The sequence below is a fragment of the Populus trichocarpa genome, chromosome 1 (genome assembly GCF_000002775.5).
Source record: "Populus trichocarpa isolate Nisqually-1 chromosome 1, P.trichocarpa_v4.1, whole genome shotgun sequence".
Taxonomy (NCBI): Eukaryota; Viridiplantae; Streptophyta; class Magnoliopsida; order Malpighiales; family Salicaceae; genus Populus; species Populus trichocarpa.
This window is the reverse complement of record NC_037285.2, coordinates 35,353,544-35,379,530: the sequence shown is the minus strand read 5'-3', so window position 1 is coordinate 35,379,530 and position 25,987 is coordinate 35,353,544. Positions and strand designations below refer to the sequence as shown.

Here is a 25,987-nt window from a genome sequence, read left to right as displayed (position 1 = left end):
ATAATAAGATTTTTTTTATGGAACATACATATCAATATTTATGGATTATATCTTTCGTTACACTTCCAGTCCCTATGTTAATAGGAATGGGACTGCTACTTTTTCCGGTGTCAACAAAAAAACTTCACCGTATATGGGCTTTTCCCAGTGTTTTATTGTTAAGTATAGTTATGGTTTTTTCGATCGATCTGTTTATTCAGCAAATAAATAGCAGTTCCATTTATCAATATGTATGGTCTTGGACCATCAACAATGATTTTTCCTTAGAGTTCGGGTACTTGATTGACCCACTTACTTCTATTTTGTTAATATTAATTACTACGGTTGGAATTTTGGTTCTTGTTTATAGTGACAGTTATATGTCTCATGATCAAGGCTATTTGAGATTTTTTGTTTATATGAGTTTTTTCAATACTTCAATGCTGGGATTAGTTACCAGTTCGAATTTAATCCAAATTTATATCTTTTGGGAATTGGTTGGAATGTGCTCTTACCTATTAATAGGTTTTTGGTTCACACGACCTATTGTGTCCAATGCTTGTCAAAAAGCATTCGTAACTAATCGTGTAGGCGATTTTGGTTTATTATTAGGAATTTTAGGTCTTTATTGGATAACAGGCAGTTTCGAATTTCAGGATTTGTTTGAAATATTCAATAACTTGATTTATAATAATGATAATGAGGTTCATTTTTTATTTGTTACCTTGTGCGCTTTCCTATTATTTTCCGGTGCAATTGCTAAATCGGCGCAATTCCCCCTTCATGTGTGGTTACCGGATGCCATGGAAGGACCTACCCCTATTTCGGCTCTAATACATGCTGCTACCATGGTAGCAGCGGGAATTTTTCTTGTAGCTCGACTTCTTCCTCTTTTCGTAGTTATACCTTACATAATGAAGCTAATAGCTTTGATAGGTATAATAACAGTACTATTAGGAGCCACTTTAGCTTTTGCTCAAAAAGATATTAAGAGAGGTTTAGCTTATTCTACAATGTCTCAATTGGGTTATACGATGTTAGCTTTAGGTATGGGCTCCTATCGAGCCGCTTTATTTCATTTGATTACTCATGCTTATTCGAAAGCATTGTTGTTTTTAGGATCTGGATCCATTATTCATTCAATGGAAGTTATTGTTGGCTATTCTCCGGATAAGAGTCAAAATATGGTTCTTATGGGTGGTTTAACAAAACATGTTCCAATTACAAAAATTGCTTTTTTATTAGGAACCCTTTCTCTTTGTGGTATTCCACCTCTCGCCTGTTTTTGGTCCAAAGATGAAATTCTTAATGATAGTTGGTCGTATTCACCTATTTTCGCAATAATAGCTTTTTCCACAGCAGGATTAACTGCATTTTATATGTTTCGGGTTTATTTACTTACTTTTGAAGGGCATTTAAATATTTATTTTCAAAATTATAGTGGTAAAAAAAACAGCGCATTCTATTCAATATCTTTATGGGGTAAACAGGGATCAAAAATCTTAAAAAAAAAAATGCGTTTATTACCTTTATTAACAATAAATAATAAAAATAATAATGAAAGAGCTTCTTTTTTTTGTTTTTTTTGGAAGAAAATATATCAAACTGGTGGTACTGTAAGAAAGATGACGTGTCCTTTTATTACTATTAATCATTTTGGTACTAAAAGAATTTTTTCCTATCCCCAGGAATCGGATAATACTATATTATTTCCGATGCTTGTTTTGGTACTATTTACCTTGTTTATTGGAGCTATAGGAATACCTTTCAATCAATTCAATCAAGAAGAAATGAATTTTGATATATTATCCAAACTGTTAATTCCGTCTTTAAGTCTTTTACATCAAAATCAAAATAAGTCTGTAGATTGGTATGAATTTGTAACAAATTCAACTTTTTCAGTCAGTATAGCTTCTTTTGGGATATTTATAGCGTCTTCTTTATATAAGCCGATTTATTCATCCTTACAAAATTTGAAATTCCTTAATTTGGTTGCTAAAAAAGGTCCTAAGAGAATTCTTAGGGACAAAATAATAAATGTGATATATGATTGGTCCTATAATCGTGGTTACATAGATGTTTTTTATGCAATATCTTTAACAGAAGGCATAAGAAGATTGGCAGAATTAACTTCTTTTTTTGATAGACGAGTAATTGATGGAATTACCAATGGAGTTGGTTTTACGAGTTTCTTTATAAGAGAAGGCATAAAATATATAAGAGGTGGTCGCATCTCTTTTATATATATATATATATATATATATATATAGAGAGAGAGAGAGAGAGAGAAGAGGGGGGGCTAAAGTGAAGTAGCAAAAGCGGATAAATAGAGGGACTAAAGTGAGCTATAAACCTTTTAATCCATCATTCGATTTAGACATCCCTATATATATTTCAAAATTTTATATGAAAAGCAGCAAGCACACATAGAAAAAAAGGAAATAAAAAAGGAAATAAAAGAGAAAGGAGACACACATTCCAAAAAAAAAGGCATGGATCCTAGAAAAAAAAATGGAAAGGAAAAGGAAGAGAAGAGATCAAAGAGAAAGAGATAAGAAGAAGAAGATTAATAGGAATAGGAAAAGAAAAGGGAAAAAACAACCCTACCCTTTCTCTTTATCTTAATAGCTAACCTCTTTTTTTTTCCACACCAATTACAGACTATCTAGCTAACCATCAACACACAACCATACACAAGCACCCAAAACTTCCATCATCGACCACCACATCCTCCAACTAAAACAATGTACAAAACCCAAAACACTATAACATCAAACTTATTTATCATTTTCTCCTTAACCAATTGCCACCATCACCAATCATCAACTATTCAACCTTGCCATTTCCATTGCCTAAACCTTCATATTGTCAAAATAACAAACATAGCCTAAAACATCCCTAAATCATTGTCCTCTCTCTAATCAGACTAGCTCAACCCTCAAACCCTCCTCGAACTAACCTCCACCTAAACCACACCACCAAACAAACCTAACCATACCACCAACACTAGTAGTAAAAACCTAGAAAAATAAAAATATACACTAACATGTCTTAAATTGTAGTTTTAACAGGAACCCAAAACCCTCTTTGTTAGCTTGAGACGAGAACTACCGATTGTAGTAATAGTTGGAAGGAGCTTGAAAGTCCTATTTATGCCTTTTTTTTTAAGTCTAGCATTGGATGTGAAGTACACATGTCACCATCTCAAGCATGTGTCGATGTAGTGATGCATGATTCTCTTGCGTCATTATTGTCACAACATATTCTAGTAACTTCCAAGGTTAATCTTGGGCCTTGATTTAATTTATGATGTCTTTAAGTGCTTTAAACTATATTGTTCGCATATTGACTGAAGTGTTGGGGTTAAAGTCATTGCATTACACCTCTAAGGGTATGATGTTGTTGGATAGAAAAATATTGACGAGATATAAGGTTGATGATTAGTATCCCCACGAAGGGTTAGGATAATAGGAATTTACAAATTGATGTGATGGTTTATTTGAGACATAGAAATTTGTTCTCATTGTTTTTTACATGAAAACAATGCTTCTATGTATGTGTTTTTTTTTTTAATAATTCATGTATAGGTAGTATAATAAAATAAATCTCAAAAAGTGGTGATTGATGATGACAATTGGATGCATCAATTTGTGATTTATTTATTTAATTTCTCATGTTTGCATCATCAAGTCTTAAGGCCACCATATTTTCTAAGATGAGATTTATTTTTTTTATGTTGTGCATTATTCATTTTTTTATCCAAAAATCAATTGGATAGTACGACTCATGATCGAGTCTTATACCTCAAATGTTGCATGAAAGATAATAAAATTAATTAATGTATGTCACTATTTTAACGTTTTTTTTTTAATTTCTATTATTAAATGTGTGAATATAGACTTAAGGGTTCAAGGGTACCCCGTTAATACCTTTTCGTGATATTTTTTCAATCTTCCAATCTATTGCGTCTTTAGTAGCGGCGTCACCTGTATGGTGACAACATATGTTTTTTAAAAATAATTAAAAATATATAAATATTATTTGGATGTTTACAATATTATTCATTTTACATTTGAAATATAAATATGTGTTCATGATCTTTTGTTTATTTATTTATTTTTTTGGATTTTGTTTACACCTTCCCTTGAGCGAATTTGGGTTAGGTTGACGTATCCCATATAAGTCATCGAGAGTAAATGGTGGCTTTTAAGCTCATTTTGATCGTGATAAAATGAAACGGGCTTAAGTTCAATTAATCATTCATCATCTTTTCAGGTTCAAAGCCTATTTTTCATAAAAGTGAAGATTGGTTATTCTTCACTCCAAGGTCTCAAATCACTTTTTTTTTAAGTTTAATTTAAGTTTTTATCCACAATAATCAACACATATTATTTTAAGCAACCATAACATATAGCACAACTAACACCTTTTATCTTTAAAAACAAATACAAAACAACTTATCTTAGATATGATACTTTAAGGTGATTTTAATTTTTTTTTCTTTGGTATAACTCATCGCTTACCTAAAATCTCTACAAGTCCAATTTGAAGTTTTCTAATTACTTTTAAAACTAAGTTTTTTTTTTATAAGTGTAATTTGTACAAAAAAGGAAAATTGTACAAAGATACGAGGAGTATATCTCAAGAAGTACAAAGACTCGTTACCTAGAGTCGATAGACCTTAGGCAACAGGTACAAAATAAACTAAAGAAAAGATAAAAAGGTCCAAGACCTAAATTGCCTAAACAACAATTAGGTATCCAATCAACAGATTTCTAGAAACCCTAAAATCATTTAGTTATTAAACCTAGACCGGCCCAGCGGGTCGACCTGGGACCTGGTGGCTAGACCGATCCGGGTAAAGAAAAAGACCGGCCAGTGCAAAAACCCGGCCAAACCCGGGCGACCCGACGGGTCGACTCATGATCCTGGTGAACCCAGATGAGACCCGTTTTTGTTTTTTCAAATGTGGTTTTTCTGCTAGACCCTTTTTTTTCATATTTTTTTAGTTGGTTATTAATCTTTTTCAAAGTTCACTATATACATACTAGAAAAGTAACATAATATCTTTTCAATGTGAGATTTGAAAGATTTGAAACCCTTTAGTATATATATTTTATGTCCATAAGAAAAAAGTTATTTTTTCAATGTGAAATTTAAAGCCCTTTAGTATATACTCTATGTTCACACAAAAAAAAAAGTTATTTTTTTCAATGTGGGATTTGAAGCCATTTAGTATATATACTCTATGTTCACAAGAAAAAAGGTTATGTTTTTTCAATGTGGGATAAAAAACTTTTTGGTTTAAATACTTCAACTTAAAAGGATAACATAGTATCTTTTCAATATAAGATTTGAAGGATTTAAAACTCTTTAGTGTGTGTGTGTGTGTGTGTTTATAAGAAAAAATTTATTTTTTCAATGTGGGATTTGAAACTTTTTAAAATATATAGTCTATGTTCACAAGAAAAAAAAATTATGTTTTTTCAATATGAGATAAAAAAAACTTTTTTGGTTTAAATACTTTAACTTAAAAGGATAACATAATATCTTTTCAATGTGAAATAAACAAAAATTTAAAATATTCTTTTAAACTTTATTATTTACAACATGTATAGCCTATATTAACATGAATTGTTCCTCAACCTTTTCAAATGAAATATTAAAACTTTAAATATTTTTTTAAAAATTTTCGGGTTGACCCGTGTAACCCGCGACCCGGCCCCTTGACCGAGTCAACCCCTAGGTCGGGTTTGATAACTATGCAAAATCAATCGACCGGTTGTACAAGCAAAAACCCAGAAAAATAAAAAAAACCACAAACTAGTCAGCTGACTTCTAGAAAAGATCAGAACTGGTCGACCAATTTTGCAAAAGAGTAGAATTGTGAACTAGAACTTAAAGGACACCAAGAGCGATGGACTCAGGATACTGGAAGACGCCATATGGACCTAAGGGCGGCTAGGATCTGATATCATGGTGCAAGCTCAATCAACCTGGACTGGATGAGCTTATAAATCTCCTTACTAACATCATGGTGAGGTTGATAAGTATGGTGAAAGACTCGGTTATTCCTTTCATACCAGATGAAGTAAATTGTGGCTAAGAGAACTAGCCGAGCAAGCAGAAGAGTGAAATCCTTCTTTTTCTAAAAGTGTGTATAAGCCCACTAAATCAAAGGTCGACATGCCATACCAAGCTAGTCCATAAGGGTCCTGCTCGTGGTAGCCCCCCAAACCGCAGCTGAAAAAAGGCACTGAAAGAACAAATAGTCGTATGTCTCAACATCCAACCCACAAAGGATACATGCCGAGGAGGTGATGATCTGATATGCATGACGTCTGTACATGGTGTGAAGCCAACCAAAAAAAGTAAGCCATGGTATAAAAAAGTATCTCGAGATGTGATTTGAAAACCTAAGAAGGTGATGCATAGATTTTATGGGTTTAGAATCTTTAAAAACCTTCTAGGCAGAGTCAATAGTAAACCTTCCTGATAAATGACCCTTCCAGGCATAGTGATCTGGAACAACAATCCGAGGATGGAAATGAATTGAATCCTAAAAGGGTTGAAGATCGTGATGACCCATGGGAAATGCCCAAGCTCCATCTGAAATAATAGATAAGACCTTCGTATTTCAAGGAAACCATGTAAAAGATAACACCCTGAAAGGTAGAAGATCGCAGAATCATCCCCCATCTAGCAACCAGTAGTCCAACCAAAAAGATACACTCATATCGTTGCCAATACAAGAAACAAACACCCTCTACACCAGTCTCTACTAAGTAGAATCTTCCTGCAAAACCATAAAGTGGTTGAGGTAAGTTTAATAGGCCAAAAGGATCTCCCTCGAAGCAAATATCTATGAACCTATTATGCCTATACTGAGGAGTTGTTTGAAAGGAACCGTTATATATACTTTAGAGTAGTTGCTCTATTTCAAATCTTGACCATTTTAATCTTTAATCCCCCCCTCCTCTTTTAGAAGGTAACAAACCGAGGCCCATGCAACCTTAGTCCATGAGTGGGTGAGATAGGAACCTTTCTAGAGGAAGGCATCTAAAATACTCTCAATCCACCTAATAATAAAGCAAGGTAAGATAAACATAGTAGATCAATATACCTGAATGAAAAAAAAAGAAAAGAACGGATTTGATTAGCTTAAGACAACCAACATAAACAAGGAATGTTAATGTCCAAAGCTTGATCCTGAAGATAATCTGCTCCACCAGAGGTATACAGTCATTATGAGTCAATATGGTTATGATTAAAAGGACACTAAGATATTTAACCAACAAAGCTCTTAACTTGAGCCCCAAATGATCCTGAAAAGCAATTTTTAGGTCATCATCCACCCCTAACAAGTAGACAAAACTCTTATCCTGGTTAATGGCTAATCTAGAAAGCCCAACAAAGGCATCCAAAACTCTTCATAAAATTCCCACCGAGTCTATATCAGCATGACATAATACCATAAGGTCATCAGCAAAACAAATATAGGTGATATAGTTTTGTTTACATCTTCAGTTAACCAAAACCCGAGGTCCTAAGTGGCCTTTCTAATAATTCCTCCTAAGCCTTCTATAGCTAGTATAAAAGATAGGGAAAAGTGTAATAATCAAAGAATTATTGAATTGCAGCTATAAGATCCACCCTAATAATAGCCCAACTTTTTTTTTGAAAAACAAATAGGTGAAGCCATTTGGCTTAGGTGTCTTGTCATCCAGTATGGAGAACAAGGCTACCTTAATTTCCTCATCTGTAAAATTCATCTCTAAGATAGGCAACAAGGCATCAGAGATGTTAGATGAATAGACCTAGAGACATCCATATCATGTGGGGATGTAAAGGCTGCTAGGAGGTTCTGAAAGTAACAAACTACCAACTGACCAAAACCTTGCTGATCATGAACCTGAATCCCTGCCTCATCAGTCAACTCATAAATCATGTTCCTAACCTTCCTGTGGATCAGAGATCTATGAAAGAACTTAGTATTCCTGTTACCAAGCTAAAGCCACTAAATCCTATACCACTGTTTATAAAAGGCCTCATCATCCTTGCATAACTGAAGGTATCTTCTAGCAAGATCCCTTTTAGCAATAAGAAACTTCTTGGAAGATTTCATAAAGCAAAACCTAAGTATAGTCCATTTGGTCTTTACCTTAGCAAAAATTCAGAGTGAGCATTTAGCCAAGAGAAAAAAAAAAAAAGGTTAACAAAAATCCAATCTAATTTTTTTAAAATGGCATCCCCTCCCTGTGGACCATAATACCATAAGAACTTCAACCTTGTATAAGGCACCTGTACTAGCTCAAAATCATAGATACAACAACCAACACACACACACACACACACACCAAGTTCTATCTTTGTTTGATTTATCAGTAAATCTCTAAATGGCATTAAAGTCCCTCATCAAAACCCATGGTCTGGAAGAAAAAAGAGGAGCTTATCAAAACCCATAGTATGGAAGGAAAAAAAGAAGCTTGTTAACGAATATAATCCCATAGAAACTTACATCTGGTAGGTGTATTTAAGTCATTACAAAAGTCACACTGAAAGAAATATTAAAGGAGAGAATAGTAACATCATAAGTAACCCACACAATAAAGACTATACTGAAAAGGATCTCAACCCACTAGAATGTAACATCTAGAGTCAACACTAACATTAGAAAGAAAAGTCCAGGAAGGCAATGCAATACCCAATTCAACCACGCCATATTAGCCATAGCAATTTTGGTCTCCAATAGTCTAATAATACCAAGATTATACTTAGGAGTCTAGTTTCTAACTTTTTTTAAGGGCCCATTAAGTCCTCATATATTTCAATTTCATATATTAAACATAGATATAAAGAAAAATCATGAACCCATAGAAGTGGTCATTACATTCTTCATACCACAATTCTTTTATACTCTGTTAGCGATAGTGTTAACAACAATATATGACATTTTAAATCCAGGAAAGAAACCAATCATGCATCAGTTTCATTGCTGAGCATTTTTGTTAGTATCTCCTCAAAGATCTTTAGGCGGGTTTCAACCTGCTATTTAGGTATGAGGTTAAAAGCAAAGCGAGTACTAGAATCAGTGAATAACTCTCTCAGTCCAAGTCTCAAAAAGAGGTTTAATTTTTATGTTGGTGGTGGTATGCTTGATGTTTGTGATTGTGGTTATGTAGGGTGCTATGATGGTTTAGGGGCAATGTTGGTGTCTAATTTAGTGACTATGGTGGTGTGGGTAGTGGTCTGAAGGGTGAACCGGTTGACTAGTTTCTGGGTTTTTTGAATCAGTCTACCATTTTTGAGTAATTAGTGTTCATGCTTGAAGAATAGTTTCAATAATAATCACAAAATTCCAGGGTTATGCAAATCTAATCTACATCGTTAAGAACAAAGAGGATACCCAAGTGAACCTCCCTAAGCAATATGGTGTCGATCTAACTATGACTGGAGGAGCACCAACCCGGCGAATATGGCTGCCTCGAAATCAGTTTTTTCAGTAAAATACCACCAATGATTTCTCTTAACAATAGTGGGTGGCGGAGTTATAGCTCCGTTAGCTCAATTCTCTCTCTAAAATCTCTTCAAACTCTCTCTCATCATCGGGTCTCCAAATAAAAAAGGAAAAAAAAACCTAAGTGATCACCTTTTTGTCGTATTTAGCTTTTCATAGTTATAGTTTGTGGAAATGTCCCCTGCAACATAGGACATCAATTCTCTAGACGACAAACTATACCTAGAATTAGCCCATATGGGTGAGTCTCACGTCATTAAATAAATAAAATAACACCAGAATGAAAAAAGAAGCATCTGATATTGAAGAACAAACATAATCAATAGTTCATAAACTCAACCCAAACCCTATTATTTAGGGAAACATCCAGTCCCATCGGATCCACATTGTACAGGAAAGACCTCACAGTTGCAGAAATTTTAGCAATTCAAGCACATTATTTTCATTCACGGCTCCACAATGATCTTCCCAGTAGCATGACCATCGATAATCTTTGCCCAAGCATCTTCAGCCCTGCTTAATGGATGCTTTGAGTCGATGACTGTTTTAAGCTTCCCTTCCTTTACCAGATTAACAAGATAATTCAGGTTCTCACCATTGGGAATCAAAAGCAGCGGCACCAGCTGCTTCTTGGAGAAAGTAAGTTTCTTAAAAGCAGAAGCCATGTAGGCACTGAGGCCAGGAGTGATATCTATAACCTTCCCATTTGCACTCAGATTTGGCTCAAAAGTGCTCCAAGGAATGCCAGCAGCGCAGTGGATCACAGCATCATATTTCTTACCAGATGGGCTCTTCAGAGCTGCTCCTTCTGGGGTTTTGTAATCCAGAACCTCATCAGCACCTAAGCTCTTCACAAATTCGATGTTACGAGCCCCACAAGTGGCAGTCACATGAGTGTTTCCAAGCTTTGCAAGCTGAACTGCATAGTGACCTACACCACCTGAGGCAGCAGTGATCAGAATATTTTTCTGGTTACCACTTCCATCAAGCTTGACCCCAGCAGATTGAGTGACAGCCTGGTGAGCTGTGAGCCCAGCAACAGGCAAGCCTGCACCTTCAGCTGCTGAAACTTCAGGTGGCCTTGCAACTGGCAAGCCCTTCTTAGCCACTACAAATTCAGCTAGTCCACCTCCACTCTGTTGTTTTTAGAGCACACAACAATTAATCAAAGAAACAGAACGAAACAAAATTCAGAGACCAGTGGTAAAATTCCTCCATACACATAAGATTGCCAAATGCTAAAATGCACTTTTCATATGTGTACAACTAAGTAGATAGCATGTGCCAAGTCCCAGGTCCAAACTCCTATGTAACACTTAATGGTATACAAGATCCATGAGCAAGGCATCTAAGCAAACTAACCTCTATAATGCGCCTCAAGTTGGCAATACTACAAACTAGTAAAAAAAATTCATAAGCATCAAGGGCTTTGATCTGTTTTCTTTCCAAAAAAGGTAGCTACAATGACGACATTAAGGTATCGCTTTTGTGTTTCATTGAAGCTGAGCAAATGTCCAAAACAGAGTTATCTGATTTTACTTTTTAGGGGAGGAAACTAAGTTGCCTATGGAGAAGAGAAACAACAAGTAGTCCTTGATGAAAGTTGTATTTCACCGTTCACTTTCATGAAAGATATTGAGGGCATGAAGGTTGGCTGTTCACACAATAGACAGATTTAGCTATAAATTATTCACATTTGTTATTGACTCATACCTCTGTCAATACCTGAAAACAATTTTCTACTTGTGCTTTATCTAATATGATGAATGCAACAATTTTATTATCTCACTCTTCAAATCACCCCCAACCCCCTTTCATGTTGATTTTTTAGCTTATAACCAGTCATCCATGTCGTGTAACCTTCAGGCCGTGTTGATGCAAGCTGGCTTATTTGATATGACATTATTTAAGGCGCAAGTGAGGGTAAGGTTGACCCCAATGTAAATCATTTGAAATATTACGAAAATAAGGAAATAAAAAACACCAAAATATTGAATGAGCACTTACAATGTGGCTTAGAATAGCTACAACTTTGTCACCAGTTTTGAAATTTGTTACTCCTGGTCCAACCTCTACAACCTCTCCTGCCACATCAGCGCCTGTTGCGACAAAGGTTTCTTCAGCCAAAAAGTGAACGCTGTGTGTGTGTGAATGCATGCTTGGCAAACACACAGTACTGCTAAAACTATGAAATTAATATTTCAGCATGAGATTGAAAGAATGTTAACCACATGGATTACAAGCTATCTTTCAGAAGGGTGCTGGAAATAAAGTTTAGATCAGTTGTTTCTCCATTTGTATCTTGTTTTAAAAATTGTAGATCTTTGTTGACATATGGGGCAGTTCATTGAACAGAGAGTATGGTGCAAGTCCTGGAGCAGTGACCACAACAACCATCTAATCTTAACAAGGAACCCTCTTTTTAAGCTTTTACATTGCTTAAACGAGACCAAGTAAAGAACCCACAAGCCACTGGAACTGACAGAGTAACCATGGAAAGGAAACCTTCTGCCAAACAGCACCCCAACACAAATTCCCAAAACTTTGACACCACTGAACTGAAGTCAAACGTTTGAAATGGTAAGTAAAGATTATTGCTTTTGCATTGTCATATACCATAAAAAAATGACAAAGGTATGCCAGTTTCCAAGTTCCGCATTCTGAAAGCTAAACAAAGGAACAAAAAAGTATCGAATTGGCAACTAATATTTAATATTGACAACTAGTATTTAATATTTATATGGAAACGATTCTATTGAGATGGTCCCCAGTAACACCAAACCCGTTTCCAAAGTTTCCTAGATGCAACACCACACCGTTACAAGCTTAAATCCCAATTCCTATTTGTTTGCTGGAAAGTAGTTTCTTTTTAGAAAGTGAATTTCGGAAAAAGTAAATTCCGGAAAAGTGAATTTCATGAAAGAATTTTCCGATGTTTGGTAGTGTAATGAAAAATATGTTGGAAAATATTTTCTAGTGTTTGGTTATGTCATAGAAAATAAGCTGGAAAATAACTTATTAATGTTTTATTTTTCTCAAGTTTATTAAAATAATGAGGAACAAATCTTACAAATTAAAAAGTTAAATAAGAATGAGATTGAAAAAAAATATAATTTCATAAATTATCTCAAATAAAATAAATAATAATCAAAAAAATAGAGATCAAATCTAAAAAATTAAAAAAAAATAAAAGGTGAAGAAATTAAAATAATAACAATTAACATTTTATAAATTATTTCAAATAAAATAAGTAACAATAAAAAAAAATGAGGATCAAATTTGATAGATAAAAAATTTCAATAAAAAAATGATAAGGAAAAAGCAAATAACAATTATAAAAATAAGGACCAAAATTAATATAAAAATTAAATTTTAAGAGATGAAATTGAAAAATAAATATTCAAAACAAATTATATATAGCAATCAAAAGTTTGAGGATCAAATTTGATATAATCAGCAAATAATGACATTTCTAAATTTTTCACAACTTCCGGAAAGTGTTTTCCGCCCAAATTTTCCAGGAAAATATTTTCCTGAAAACCAAGCCAAATTTTCCTTTGATTGGAAAGTGTTTTCCGTTGACCAACTTTTCTAATGGCAAACAAACACAGGAAAGTTTGAAAAGTGGTTTCCCGGAAACCACTTTCCGGAAAACAAACACAGCCAAAAGGGAAAACACTTTCCTAAAAACCAAACCAAATTTTTCTTTGACCGAAAAGTGTTTTTCGTTGACCAACTTTCCTAATAGCAAACAAACATAGGAAAGTTTGGAAAGTGGTTTTCCGGAAAGTGAATTCCAGGAAACAAACACGGCCCAAATCAAAATAATGAGTAAGCACCTAAAAGAAGAAAATCATGCAATCAACTAACATTACAAAGAATCCTTGTGGATTAGGCTATATGGCGGAATTTATGTGCAATCAAAAGCCTTAACAAGCAGTAAGATAGTGTCTGAGTCAGATTACATATAAAAATCAAAGTCCACATAAAGAAAGAAGTGAATCACCGGGGACGTAAGGGAATCTCCAAGGGAGTAGGGGGCGCAACAACCCATTCTGCATCTTCCAATCGACTGGGTTTAGACTAGTTGCTTCTAACTTGAGCAAAACCTCGTCTCTCTTGGCACTAGGGACTGGAACCTCAACATGCTACAACAAGCAAAACTATTTATATAATAGCAGTAACTCACAGTAGGTGCATCAATGCCTCTTTTTCGTGCGTGTTTCGGATTGCGGTTCAAATTGATTTAATATATATATATATATTTATTGTTTTATATTTTATTATTTTAATAATTTGATATTAAAAAAAATTAAAAAAATTATTTTAACATATTTTTAAAAGAAATATTTTAAAAATAACCATTTCACACTTTCAAACACCTTTATTATTTAACTATTTTATCAAAAATTAAAGCAAAACTCACATGACATCTAATCCTTCTCCTCCTTCTCCGCCGGCACCACCACCATTATTATTATTATTTAATTTAGAAACAAAAAGAAATGGGGGCAACAATCTATAATTCATCTCCATGTTTCAACAATTACTAACTAACTAAATGGTGATCAAAGAAAAGAAAAGGGACATATAATTACGCTACCAAAATTTGGTTAAAAAAACAATTAACCTTTAAACCAGCGGCGCCTCCTCCATAGGTGCTATACTGAACGGCATGCATCAGCTTCCCCGCCATATCCAGTAGAAGCGACGCCGCTGTTATCAGAGAAACAGAAGGAAAAAAAACTGGGCACGGAAAGAAGAGAAGAAAAAAGAGGTGGAGCGTAATAGGAACTGGCAGGAGAGGAGGTGGTGGCTTTAACGGTTAAACTTAAAAGAGATATAAGAAAGGCGTACTGTGTTCCACATGTCTGCCTAACGGGAAACGACAAACTTTTGGTATCTTTTTTTTTTGTATTAATGGAAAGGACAAAATACAAGTCGGTTATAACAATCCCCCTAAAAATTTATGTCTGTTTTATTTGCTTATTTACTGTGAACATAATTTATATCATTTTTTTTAAAGATAATAATAATAATAATAATAATAATTTAACTTCACATGCCTCTAATCATGAAATTCATTTTTTTTATAAGATAATTTTTTAAAATAATAATATTTTCTTTAAATTTCATAATCACTTTCATTTTATTTTTTAAAGTTATTCTTATGTCTAGAACAATTAAAAATGGTTTGTACCTATTTCAATACCAACCCTCTAACTATGGTCCTCAAGTGTTATCTATCATAAACTTTGTCATGGAGTTTGGCATCAATGGTTTGGTCATCCATATTCTCATATCTTGCATTAAATTCTCTCTAATAAGGCTCTTCTGATTTTTCCTCGGGTAATTATCATTTTAATTAAATAGTTTTCCCTTTAAACAAGTCTAGTCAATCTCATTTAGGTTTATCGAAGCATATTGGTTTAGCTCTGTTAGACTTAGCTTATATTCAAACTATGCCCCCTAGGAATTTATGCCTGTTTTGTTTGCTGTGAACACAATTTATACCATTTTTTTTAAACAAAATAATAATAATAATTTAACCTCACATGACTCTAATCATGAAATTTTTTTTTTCTATAAAATAATTTGCTTTAGATAATAATATTTTCTTTAAATTTCATAATTACTTTCATCTTATTTTTTAAAGTTATTCTTATATCTAGAACAATTAAAAATAGTTTGTACCTACTTCAATACCAACCCTCTAACTATAGTCCTCAAGTGTTATTTATCATAAACTTTGTCATGGAGTTTGGCATCAATGGTTTAGTCATCCATATTCTCGTATATTGCATTAAATTCTCTCTAATAAGGCTATTCTGATTTTTTCTCGAGTAATTATCATTTTAATTAAATAGCTTTCCCTTTAAACAAGTCTAGTCAATCTCATTTAGGTTTATCGAAGCATATTGGTTTAGCTCTGTTAGACTTAGCTTATATTCAAACTATCCCCCCTAGAAATTTATGCCTGTTTTGTTTGTTGTGAACACAATTTATACCATTTTTTTTAAACAAAATAATAATAATAATAATAATAATTTAACCTCACATGACTCTAATCATGAAATTCATTTTTTCTATAAGGTAATTTGCTTCAGATAATAATGTTTTCTTTAAATTTCATAATCACTTTTATTTTATTTTTTAAAGTTATTCTTATGTTCAGAACAATTAAAAATGGTTTGTACCTACTTCAATACCAACCCTCTAACTATGGTCCTCAAGTGTTATCTATCATAAACTTTATCATGAAGTTTGGCATCAATGGTTTGGTCATCCATATTCTCATATCTTGCATTAAATTCTCTCTAATAAGGCTCTTCTGATTTTTCCTCGGGTAATTATCATTTTAATTAAATAGTTTTCCCTTTAAACAAGTCTAGTCAATCTCATTTAGGTTTATCGAAGCATATTGGTTTAGCTCTGTTAGACTTAGCTTATATTCAACCTATGCCCCCTAGGAATTTATGCCTGTTTTGTTTGTTGTGAACACAATTTATACCATTTTTTTTAAACAAAATAATAATAATAATAATTTAACCTCACATGACTCTAATCATGAAATTTATTTTTTCTATAAGGTAATTTGCTTTAGATAATAATGTTTTCTTTAAATTTCATAATCACTTTCATTTTATTTTTTAAAGTTATTCTTATGTTCAGAACAATTAAAAATGGTTTGTACCTACTTCAATACCAACCCTCTAACTATGGTCCTCAAGTGTTATCTATCATAAACTTTGTCATGGAGTTTGGCATCAATGGTTTGATCATCCATATTCTCATATCTTGCATTAAATTCTCTCTAATAAGGCTCTTCTAATTTTTCCTCGGGTAATTATCATTTTAATTAAATAGCTTTCCCTTTAAACAAGTCTAGTCAATCTCATTTAGGTTTATCGAAGCATATTGGTTTAGCTCTGTTAGACTTAGCTTATATTCAAACTATGCCCCCTAGGAATTTATGTCTGTTTTGTTTGCTGTGAACACAATTTATACCATTTTTTTTAAACAAAATAATAATAATAATAATAATTTAACCTCACATGCCTCTAATCATGAAATTCTTTTTTTCTATAAGGTAATTTGCTTTAGATAATAATGTTTTCTTTAAATTTCATAATCACTTTCATCTTATTTTTTAAAGTTATTCTTATGTCCAGAACAATTAAAAATGGTTTGTACCTACTTCAATACCAACCCTCCAACTATAGTTCTCAAGTGTTATCTATCATAAACTTTGCCATGGAGTTTGGCATCAATGGTTTGGTCATCCAATTCCAAAGTTGTGCAAATCTGATCTCCACCGTTAAGAACAAAGAGGATACCCAAGTGAACCTCTCTAAGCAATATGGTGCAGATCTAACGGTGACTGGAGGAGCACCAACCCGACGAATATAGCTGCCTCGAAATCAGTTTTTCCAGTAAAATACCAACAATGATTTCTCTTAACAACAGTGGGTGGCAGAGTTATAGCTCCGTTAGCCCAATTCTCTCTCAAAAATCTCTTCAGGCTTTCTCTCTCATCATCAGGTCTCCAAATAAAAAGAAATAAAAAAAAAAAACCTAAGTGATCACCTTTTTGTCGTATTTAGCTTTTCATAGTTATAGTTAGTGGAAATGTCCCCTGCAACATAGGACATCAATTCCCTAGACGACAAAATATACCTAGAATTGGCCCATATGGGTGAGTCTCACGTCATTAAATAAAATAACACCAAAATGAAAAAAGAAGCATCTGATATTGAAGAACAAACATAATCAATAGTTAATAAACTCAACCCAAACCCTATCATTTAGGGAAACATCCAGTCAAAAGAAATTGGTGTGCAAGATCACGCATCATACAATGCCTCATCAGCTGTGTATGCCATCGGATCCACATTGTACAGGAAAGACCTCACAGTTGCAGAAATTTTAGCAATTCAAGCACATTATTTTCATTCACGGCTCCACAATGATCTTCCCAGTAGCATGACTGTCGATACTCTTTGCCCAAGCATCTTCAGCCCTGCTTAATGGATGCTTTGAGTCGATGACTGTTTTAAGCTTCCCTTCCTTTACCAGATTAACAAGATAATTCAGGTTCTCACCATTGGGAATCAAAAGCAGCGGCACCAGCTGCTTCTTGGAGAAGGTAAGTTTCTTAAAAGCAAAAGTCATGAAGGCACTGGGGCCAGGAGTGATATCTATAACCTTCCCATTTGCACTCAGATTTGGCTCAAAAGTGCTCCAAGGAACGCCAGCAGCGCAGTGGATCACAGCATCATATTTCTTACCAGATGGGCTCTTCAGAGCTGCTCCTTCTGGGGTTTTGTAATCCAGAACCTCATCAGCACCTAAGCTCTTCACAAATTCGATGTTACGAGCCCCACAAGTGGCAGTCACATGAGTGTTTCCAAGCTTTGCAAGCTGAACTGCATAGTGACCTACACCACCTGAGGCAGCAGTGATCAGAATATTTTTCTGGTTACCACTTCCATCAAGCTTGACCCCAGCAGATTGAGTGAGAGCCTGGTGAGCTGTGAGCCCAGCAACAGGCAAGCCTGCACCTTCAGCTGCTGAAACTTCAGGTGGCCTTGCAACTGGCAAGCTCTTCTTAGCCACTACAAATTCAGCTAGTCCACCTCCGCTCTGTTGTTTGTAGAACACACAACAATTAATCAAAGAAAAAGAACGAAACAAAATTCAGAGACCAATGGTAAAATTCCTCCATACACATAAGATTGCCAAATGCTAAAATGCACTTTTCATATGTGTACAACGAAGTAGATAGCATGTGCCAAGTCCCAGGTCCAAACTCCTATGTAACACTTAATAGTATACAAGATCCATGAGCAAGGCATCTAAGCAAACTAACCTCTATAATGCGCCTCAAGTTGGCAATACTACAAACTAGTAAAAAAAATTCATAAGCATCAAGGGCTTTGACCTGTTTTCTTTCCAAAAAGGGTAGCTACAATGACGACATTAAGGTATCGCTTTTGTGTTTCATTAAAGCTGAGCAAATGTCCAAAACAGAGTTATCTGATTTTACTTTTTAGGGGAGGAAACTAAGTTGCCTATGGAGAAGAGAAACAACAAGTAGTCCTTTATGAAAGTTGTATTTCACCGTTCACTTTCATGAAAGTTATTGAGGGCATGAAGGTTGGCTGTTCACACAATAGACAGATTTAGCTATAAATTATTCGCACTTGTTATTGACTCATACCTCTGTCAATACCTGAAAACAATTTTCTTCTTGTGCTTTATCTAATATGATGAACGCAACAATTTTATTATCTCACTCTTCAAATCACCCCCATCCCCCTTTCATGTTGATTTTTTAGCTTATAACCAGTCATCCATGTCGTGTAACCTTCAGGCCGTGTTGATGCAAGCTGGCTTATTTGATATGACATTATTTAAGGCGCAAGTGAGGGTAAGGTTGACCCCAATTGTGTACATAGCCATTAAACCAAAAAAAGATAATCTAGAGGTCGCCTCACCAATGTAAATCATTTGAAATATTACGAAGATAAGGAAATAAAGAACACCAAAATATTGAATGAGCACTTACAAGGTGGCTTAGAATAGCTACAACTTTGTCACCAGTTTTGAAATTTGTTACTCCTGGTCCAACCTCTACAACCTCTCCTGCCACATCAGTGCCTGTTGCGACAAAGGTTTCTTCAGCCAAAAAGTGAATGCTGTGTGTGTGTGTGTGAATGCGTGCTTGGCAAACACACAGTATTGCTAAAACTATGAAATTAATATATCAGCATGAGATTGATAGAATGTTAACCACATGGATTACAAGCTATCTTTCAGAAGGGTGCTGGAAATAAAGTTTAGATCAGTTGTTTCTCCATTTGTATCTTGTTTTAAAAATTGTAGATCTTTGTTGACATATGGGGCAGTTCATTGAACAGAGAGTATGGTGCAAGTCCTAGAGCAGTGACTGCAACAACCATCTAATCTTAACAAGGAACCCTCTTTTTAAGCTTTTACATTGCTTAAACGAGACCAAGTAAAGAACCCACAAGCCACTGGAACTGACAGAGTAACCATGGAAAGGAAACCTCCTGCCAAACAGCACCCCAACACGAATTCCCAAAACTTTGACACCACTGAACTGAAGTCAAACGTTTGAAATGGTAAGTAAAGATTATTGCTTTTGCATTGTCATATACCATAAAAAAAATGACAAAGGTATGCCAGTTTCCAAGTTCCGCATTCTGAAAGCTAAACAAAGGAACATAAAAGTATCAAATTGGCAACTAATATTTAATATTAAATATTGACAACTAATATTTAATATTTATATGGAAACGATTCTTTTGAGATGGTCCACAGTAACACCAAACCCGTTTCCAAAGTTTCTTAGATGCAACACCACACCGTTACAAACTTAAATCCAAATCAAAATAATGATTAAGCACCTAAAAGAAGAAAATCATGCAATCAACTAACATTACAAAGAACAATTTCCCTGTGGATTAGGCTATATGGCGGAATTTATGTGCAATCAAAAGCCTTAACAAGCAGTAAGATAGTGTCTGAGTCAGATTACATATAAAAATCAAAGTCCACATAAAGAAAGAAGTGAATCACCGGGTATGTAAGGGAATCTCCGAGGGAGTAGGGGGCGCAGCATCCCTTTCTGCATCTTCCAGTCGACTGGGTTTAGACTAGTTGCTTCTAACTTGAGCAAAACCTCGTCTCCCTTGGCACTAGGGACTGGAACCTCAACATGCTGCAACAAGCAAAACTATTTATATAATAGCAATAACTCACAGTAGGTGCATCAATGCCTCTTTTTCGTGCCTGTTTCGGATTGCGGTTCAAATTGATTAAAAAAAATTATATTTAAAATTATTGTTTTATATTTGTAGATTATTTTAATAAATTGATATTAAAAATAATTTTAAAAAAAATAATTTTAACATATTTTTAAAAGAAATATTTTAAAAATAACCATTTCACACTTTCAAACACCTTTATTATTTAACTATTTTATCAAAAATTAAAGCAAAACTCACATCACATCCAATCCTTCTCCTCCTCCGCCACCACCATCATTATTATTATTTAATTTAGAAACAAAAAGAAATGGGGGCAACAATCTATAATTCATCTCCATGTTTCAACAATTACTAACTAACTAAATGGTGATCAAAGAAAAGAAAAGGGACATATAATTACGCTAACAAGATTTGGTTAAAAAAACAATTAACCTTTAAACCAGCGGCGCCTCCTCCATAGGTGCTATACTGAACGGCATGCATCAGCTTCCCTGCCATATCCAGTAGAAGCGACGCCGTTGTTATCAGAGAAACAGAAGGAAAAAAAACTGGGCACGGAAAGAAGAGAAGAAAAAAGAAGTGGAGCGTAATAGGAACTGGCAGGAGAGGAGGTGGTGGCTTCACGGTTAAACTTAAAAGAGAGATAAGAGAGGCCTACTGTGTTCCACATGTCTACCAAACGGGAAATGACAAACTTTTGGTATCTTTTTTTTTGTATTAATGGAAACGACTAAATATAAGTCGGTTATAAGAAACTATGCCCCTAGAAATTTAAATTTATGCCTGTTTTGTTTCGTGTGAACATAATTTATATCATTTTATTTTAAAAGGAACAATAATAATAATAATAATTTAACCTCACATGCCTCTAATTATGAAATTCTTTTTTTCTATAAAATAATTTGCTTTAGATAATAATATTTTCTTTAAATTTCATAATCACTTTCATCTTATTTTTTAAAGTTATTCTTATATCTAGAACAATTAAAAATAGTTTGTACCTATTTTAATACCAACCCTCTAACTATAGTCCTCAAGTGTTATCTATCATAAACTTTGTCATGGAGTTTGGCATCAATGGTTTGGTCATCCATATTCTCGTATCTTGCATTAAATTCTCTCTAATAAGGCTATTCTGATTTTTCCTCGAGTAATTATCATTTTAATTAAATAGCTTTCCCTTTAAACAAGTCTAGTCAATCTCATTTAGGTTTATCGAAGTATATTGGTTTAGCTCTGTTAGACTTAGCTTATATTGATTTTATAAATCCCTTACTATCTTGTTCAATGAATAGATATAAGTATTTTGTTATTATTATTGATAATTTTTTCAAATACGTATGGTTTTTTTCCTTTGCGCAATAAATTCAAGACTTATGATGTTTTTATCTAGTTTTAAAAGTTAGTTGAAAATTAGTATCGAACTCATATAAAATAATTTTAAAGTCACCAAGAGACGAGTTTTAAAAACTAATTTTATATTTTAAAATTATAAGCATTGCACATTATATTATTTATCCTTATACATACGAGCATAATAGGTTCGTGGAATGTTGTCACCGATATTGTTACTGAAATTGACCTCCCTTTACTTAGACATACTTCTCTTTTATAAAAAATTTATCCTTGTCTTTGAAACTTTTATTTTCTCTTATCAACTAAATACCAATACCAATTCTTCAATATTAATCTTTTTTTTCTAAACTTTTCAAATGATAACATGACCATGCAGTTTTAAAGGTTTTCGGTTCCTTATACTTTTTTATTTTACATCGATACAATAAATATAAACTTGATTTTCACCATACCTCGTTTGTCTTCCTTGATTATAATTCAAATCATCTAGGATACCATTGCATTGATATCTCTACTCATGGTGTCTACATTGTCCATCATTGTACATTCCATGAGTTTCTATTTCCTTATACCAAGTCCACTTCATTAGTTTTATCTCCATCATTATAGTTCTTATCTTTTTATCCTTCTAATATCAATTCTCTATGTATTAACATTATTTTGTCTACCTTATTACCTTTTTTTTCTGTGTTGTCCTTTACCTTACCCCTTTCCCCTTCATATCCTAGTTGTAGGACTCCAAGTGTTACTTCATATTTGGCTTTTTTCTCTCTTTCTATCTGGTTCTTATTCTCTAACTTTAATATAGTCTCGTATTGTCTCTCATCATTCATCCACTTCTAGGTTTTTTCCTAATACTTTTGGTCTTAATGTTATCATGGATAGTAATTCCTTTAAGTCATCTTCTCCTTTGAATATCCCACAATATATTCTTATTCATACTCATGTTATGACCTTATATTAATGTCATCATAAACACTATCATGTCCTGCATCTTCTCTTAACCATGATTGTTTTACACTTTTTATCCAAACTTAATTGTTATACTAAGGATAAATAACATCCTAAATGGAATTCAATTATAGCTATAAAATTTGATATGTTGGTCCATAAACACACCTAGTCTTTAGTTGTTTTTTTTTTAATCTCTCTATAGATGTTGTAAGCTGAAAATGGATGTACATGATTAAATGGAAAATCAATGAGTCTATTGAATGTTATAAGATTCAATTAGTAGCTTAAGGGTATAATTAACATAAAGGTATTTACTTTGACGAGATCCTCAATCCAGTTATCAAACCGGCTACAATTCAGATAATTTTAGTTATTGCTACTTCCCAAGGCTAGTCTATTTTTTAGTTGGATGTTCATAATGCATTTCTTAATAGTTTTCTTGATATTGATGTTTAAATACAACAACATTCAAGTTTTTTTTATCCTTATCTTTTTTCCTTATATATGCAAATTTTATAGCTCTTTTATAATAGGCTTAAACAGACACCATGTGCATTGTTCAATCGGCACAACCAATTCTTTTTATGTCTTGACTTTTATGGGTATCAAATAGACATTCCATTTTAATATACAAATCCTTGACCATATGCATTTATATTTTGTTTTATATTGAAGATATCCTTATCACATGTAATGATCATTATTTTATGACTCATCTAATTACTCATCTTAGCATATAATTTTTTATTCAAAACTTGGGTCATTTGAGTTACTTTATCAGTATTAAGGTACAATATATTTCTTATAAGATATTTTTCTTCCAATATCACTATGCCTTTGACATTATTCATGAGATTAGCATGTCACAATGGTAGTCAATTTTCATATTACTCTAGCAGAATTTTTAGATTTACCGACGGAATTTTCTGTTGGTATTTATACTCTTATTTTGTCGATAATAAATTTATTGACGAGCTCATGGATAAAAATACTCCATCGATAATTTTTGATATGTCAGTGAGTCTGTCGATAGTAAAATTACCGATAGATTTACTGACGATAAAAATACGCCAAAAAAATTTACCTGCTTCATTCTGTTGGTATTTCCCTCGAGAATTTTTCCATGTAATCGATAGAAATACCATATGCAATTCTGTTAGTGATTAAATAATGATATTTGTAGTAATATTTTTCCAACTCTCTGGAATATACCGACGAACTTAATATGTCAATAATACCGTCAATAATTATTAAAAAATATTTTTAAAAAAATCTATTTAACAAAAGTAGAAAATAATTAAATTAATATAAATCAACACTCAATAGTAATACTCAATAATAATACTAAAAAAAATACACAACAACAACAAATAAATAAATCAACTAAAAAACATTTCCACCTAACCTAGAAAACCTATTCCAGAACTCATAATCCAACAACAAATAAATTAATTTAATTGAAATTGAAAATAAAATTGAAAAAAAACAACTAAAATCCAACAAAATTGATCTCACATGAAAAAAAAATCCTACAACAACATTCACACAATTATTAAGAACAGAAAAATTTTAAAATAAAATAGAGAACAAGTATGATTAAAAATACATGAAAAAGAGAAGAAAAAAAAAATCTTACCTCAATTTAATCCTATAACAACATCAATCCAAGTTGGATGTGTGCCTCCACCCGTAAAAAATTTACAACGCTTATTAAAGCCCAATATTAATGAGAAAGCCTAAAAGACTTTATAACCATATAAGGATATATACTTTTATATTTTGTATTTTCCTTGCTCTAGTTTAAAATATATTTTTTTCTATATTGTTTCCATTTGTACTAGGATAAGCCTATATATAAACTTGTAATGTATCAGAAATACGTTGAATCTATTATAAAAATTCATAACAAGGGGTAGGATATTTTCTATTGAATTCTTTTTTTTTCTCCCTTTTCTTCTTCTTTTCATTTCCATAATTTTATAGTGGCCACGGACTAATACCATCTTTCAAGCTAGTATCTCACCTTTCAAGATGCTAGAATAATGGTCAAGAATTTTCATAACTTTCTAATTGTATGTTTGTTCTTTTATGGGTTTAATGTGAAAAGAAAGTAAAACACGAAAATCCAATGGATGCATAGGTCTTTTGTATGGTTCAATGGAAATTTACAAAACTATAAAAATAATTCATAATTTAAGTATTATATATATATATATATATATATATATAATTATTAAAATTATAATTTATAAACATGATTAGATTCTAATTTGGATATATAATCTTACTAAAATTGTCTTTCAACACAATTTATTTTCCTTTCACTACTAGGCTCATGCTTGTCATCCATTTAGTTGTTGAGGGTTACTTTTATTATAGACAATTCTTAATTTCGTGTTTTTAAAGTTTAAGGTTAGGAAGAAAATGAAGAAAAAAAATCTACAACTTGAAGGCCTAGATTTTCAAAGAAAATAATTACTTTGGGGTTTGCAAAGTTTTGGATTAGAACAAATGAGGAAAAGAAAATAGTGCTTGAAAATAGTGTTTTGGTTAGGTTTTCAAATTACTTTGAGTTTATAAGTGTCAAGTTTTACATTTTAAAGAGATTTTATGTCAAAAGAAATTAGAGTCATAGTCATCACTATACGTTGACCCATGCTACACTGCAAAGTCGAATTATTATTATTTTTTAGTAAACAAATGTTTGAAAAAATATTAGAATTTCTTTTTTTTTAAAAGATCCTATAAAAAATGCCGCGCCAACTTAGGTTAATTTGTCAAATCAACGACTAAGGTCATGAGATTAAGATATCCCGATAAAGAAGAAAATCATAAAACTCTTTTTTTTAAAAAAAAATACAATGTTTAATGATGAAATAAAAAAAATAAGTAAAAAAATAAAAAATAATGTCAACCTATGTTAACTTTCCAAACCTATAACCCGGGTCATTAGACCAAAAGCATCCCACTTGAAAAAAACACGAAGCATAATCCACAACCAATCAATTGTTGAAATATGAAATTGAAGAAAAAAAACATACAAAAAGATCCTAAAAAATAGCAATCAAAAGAATGAGGATCAACATTGAGATAAAAAATAAATTAGAAGACAACTAAATTTTTTTGATTGAAAGATAAAATTGAACTATCAAATGTTGAAGGATGAAATTGAAAGATAAAAACTATAAAAAAGGATCCAAAATAATAAAATAGCAATTAAGAGACTAATGATCAATATGGAAATAGTGGACAATTAAATTTTTTGATTGAATGATGAAATTTAACTATTAAATGTTGAATGATAAAATTGAAAAAAAATTTATATAAAAGGACCCAAAACAATAAAAATAGCAATTAAAAAACTGATGATCAACATGAAAATAGTGGA

At 32.7% G+C, this 25,987-nt stretch overlaps 2 protein-coding genes across 2 annotated transcripts; both read right to left on the bottom strand.

The window, feature by feature from the left end:
* Positions 1 to 9,777: 9,777 nt before the first annotated feature.
* LOC7467651 (chloroplast envelope quinone oxidoreductase homolog) lies at positions 9,778 to 14,325 on the bottom strand. Its single transcript, XM_006369880.3, has 4 exons — positions 14,127 to 14,325; positions 13,503 to 13,644; positions 11,504 to 11,595; positions 9,778 to 10,632 (listed from the first exon to the last, which is right to left on the bottom strand). Exons 1-4 carry the CDS (start codon positions 14,190 to 14,192, stop codon positions 9,943 to 9,945), a joined length of 990 nt encoding a protein of 329 aa, XP_006369942.2. The 5' UTR covers positions 14,193 to 14,325; the 3' UTR covers positions 9,778 to 9,942.
* Positions 14,326 to 17,228: 2,903 nt separating this feature from the next.
* On the bottom strand, positions 17,229 to 20,982 carry LOC18095327 (chloroplast envelope quinone oxidoreductase homolog). The gene is made up of 4 exons (XM_006369881.3): positions 20,722 to 20,982; positions 20,099 to 20,240; positions 19,065 to 19,156; positions 17,229 to 18,139 (listed from the first exon to the last, which is right to left on the bottom strand). Exons 1-4 carry the CDS (start codon positions 20,785 to 20,787, stop codon positions 17,450 to 17,452), a joined length of 990 nt encoding a protein of 329 aa, XP_006369943.3. The 5' UTR covers positions 20,788 to 20,982; the 3' UTR covers positions 17,229 to 17,449.
* Between the last annotated feature and the right edge of the window lie 5,005 nt (positions 20,983 to 25,987).

Coding starts and splice junctions, on each gene's coding strand:
- LOC18095327 (XM_006369881.3), bottom strand. CDS start 20,787: ATGGCAGGGAAGCTGATGCATGCCGTTCAGTATAGCACCTATGGAGGA. Junction 20,241..20,721: donor GAGGCGCCGCTGGTTTAAAG/GTTAATTGTTTT, acceptor TGCTTGTTGCAG/CATGTTGAGGTTCCAGTCCC. Junction 18,140..19,064: donor TAGCTATTCTAAGCCACCTT/GTAAGTGCTCAT, acceptor TACAAACAACAG/AGCGGAGGTGGACTAGCTGA.
- LOC7467651 (XM_006369880.3), bottom strand. CDS start 14,192: ATGGCGGGGAAGCTGATGCATGCCGTTCAGTATAGCACCTATGGAGGA. Junction 11,596..13,502: donor GAGATTCCCTTACGTCCCCG/GTGATTCACTTC, acceptor TTGTCGCAACAG/GCGCTGATGTGGCAGGAGAG. Junction 10,633..11,503: donor TAGCTATTCTAAGCCACATT/GTAAGTGCTCAT, acceptor TAAAAACAACAG/AGTGGAGGTGGACTAGCTGA.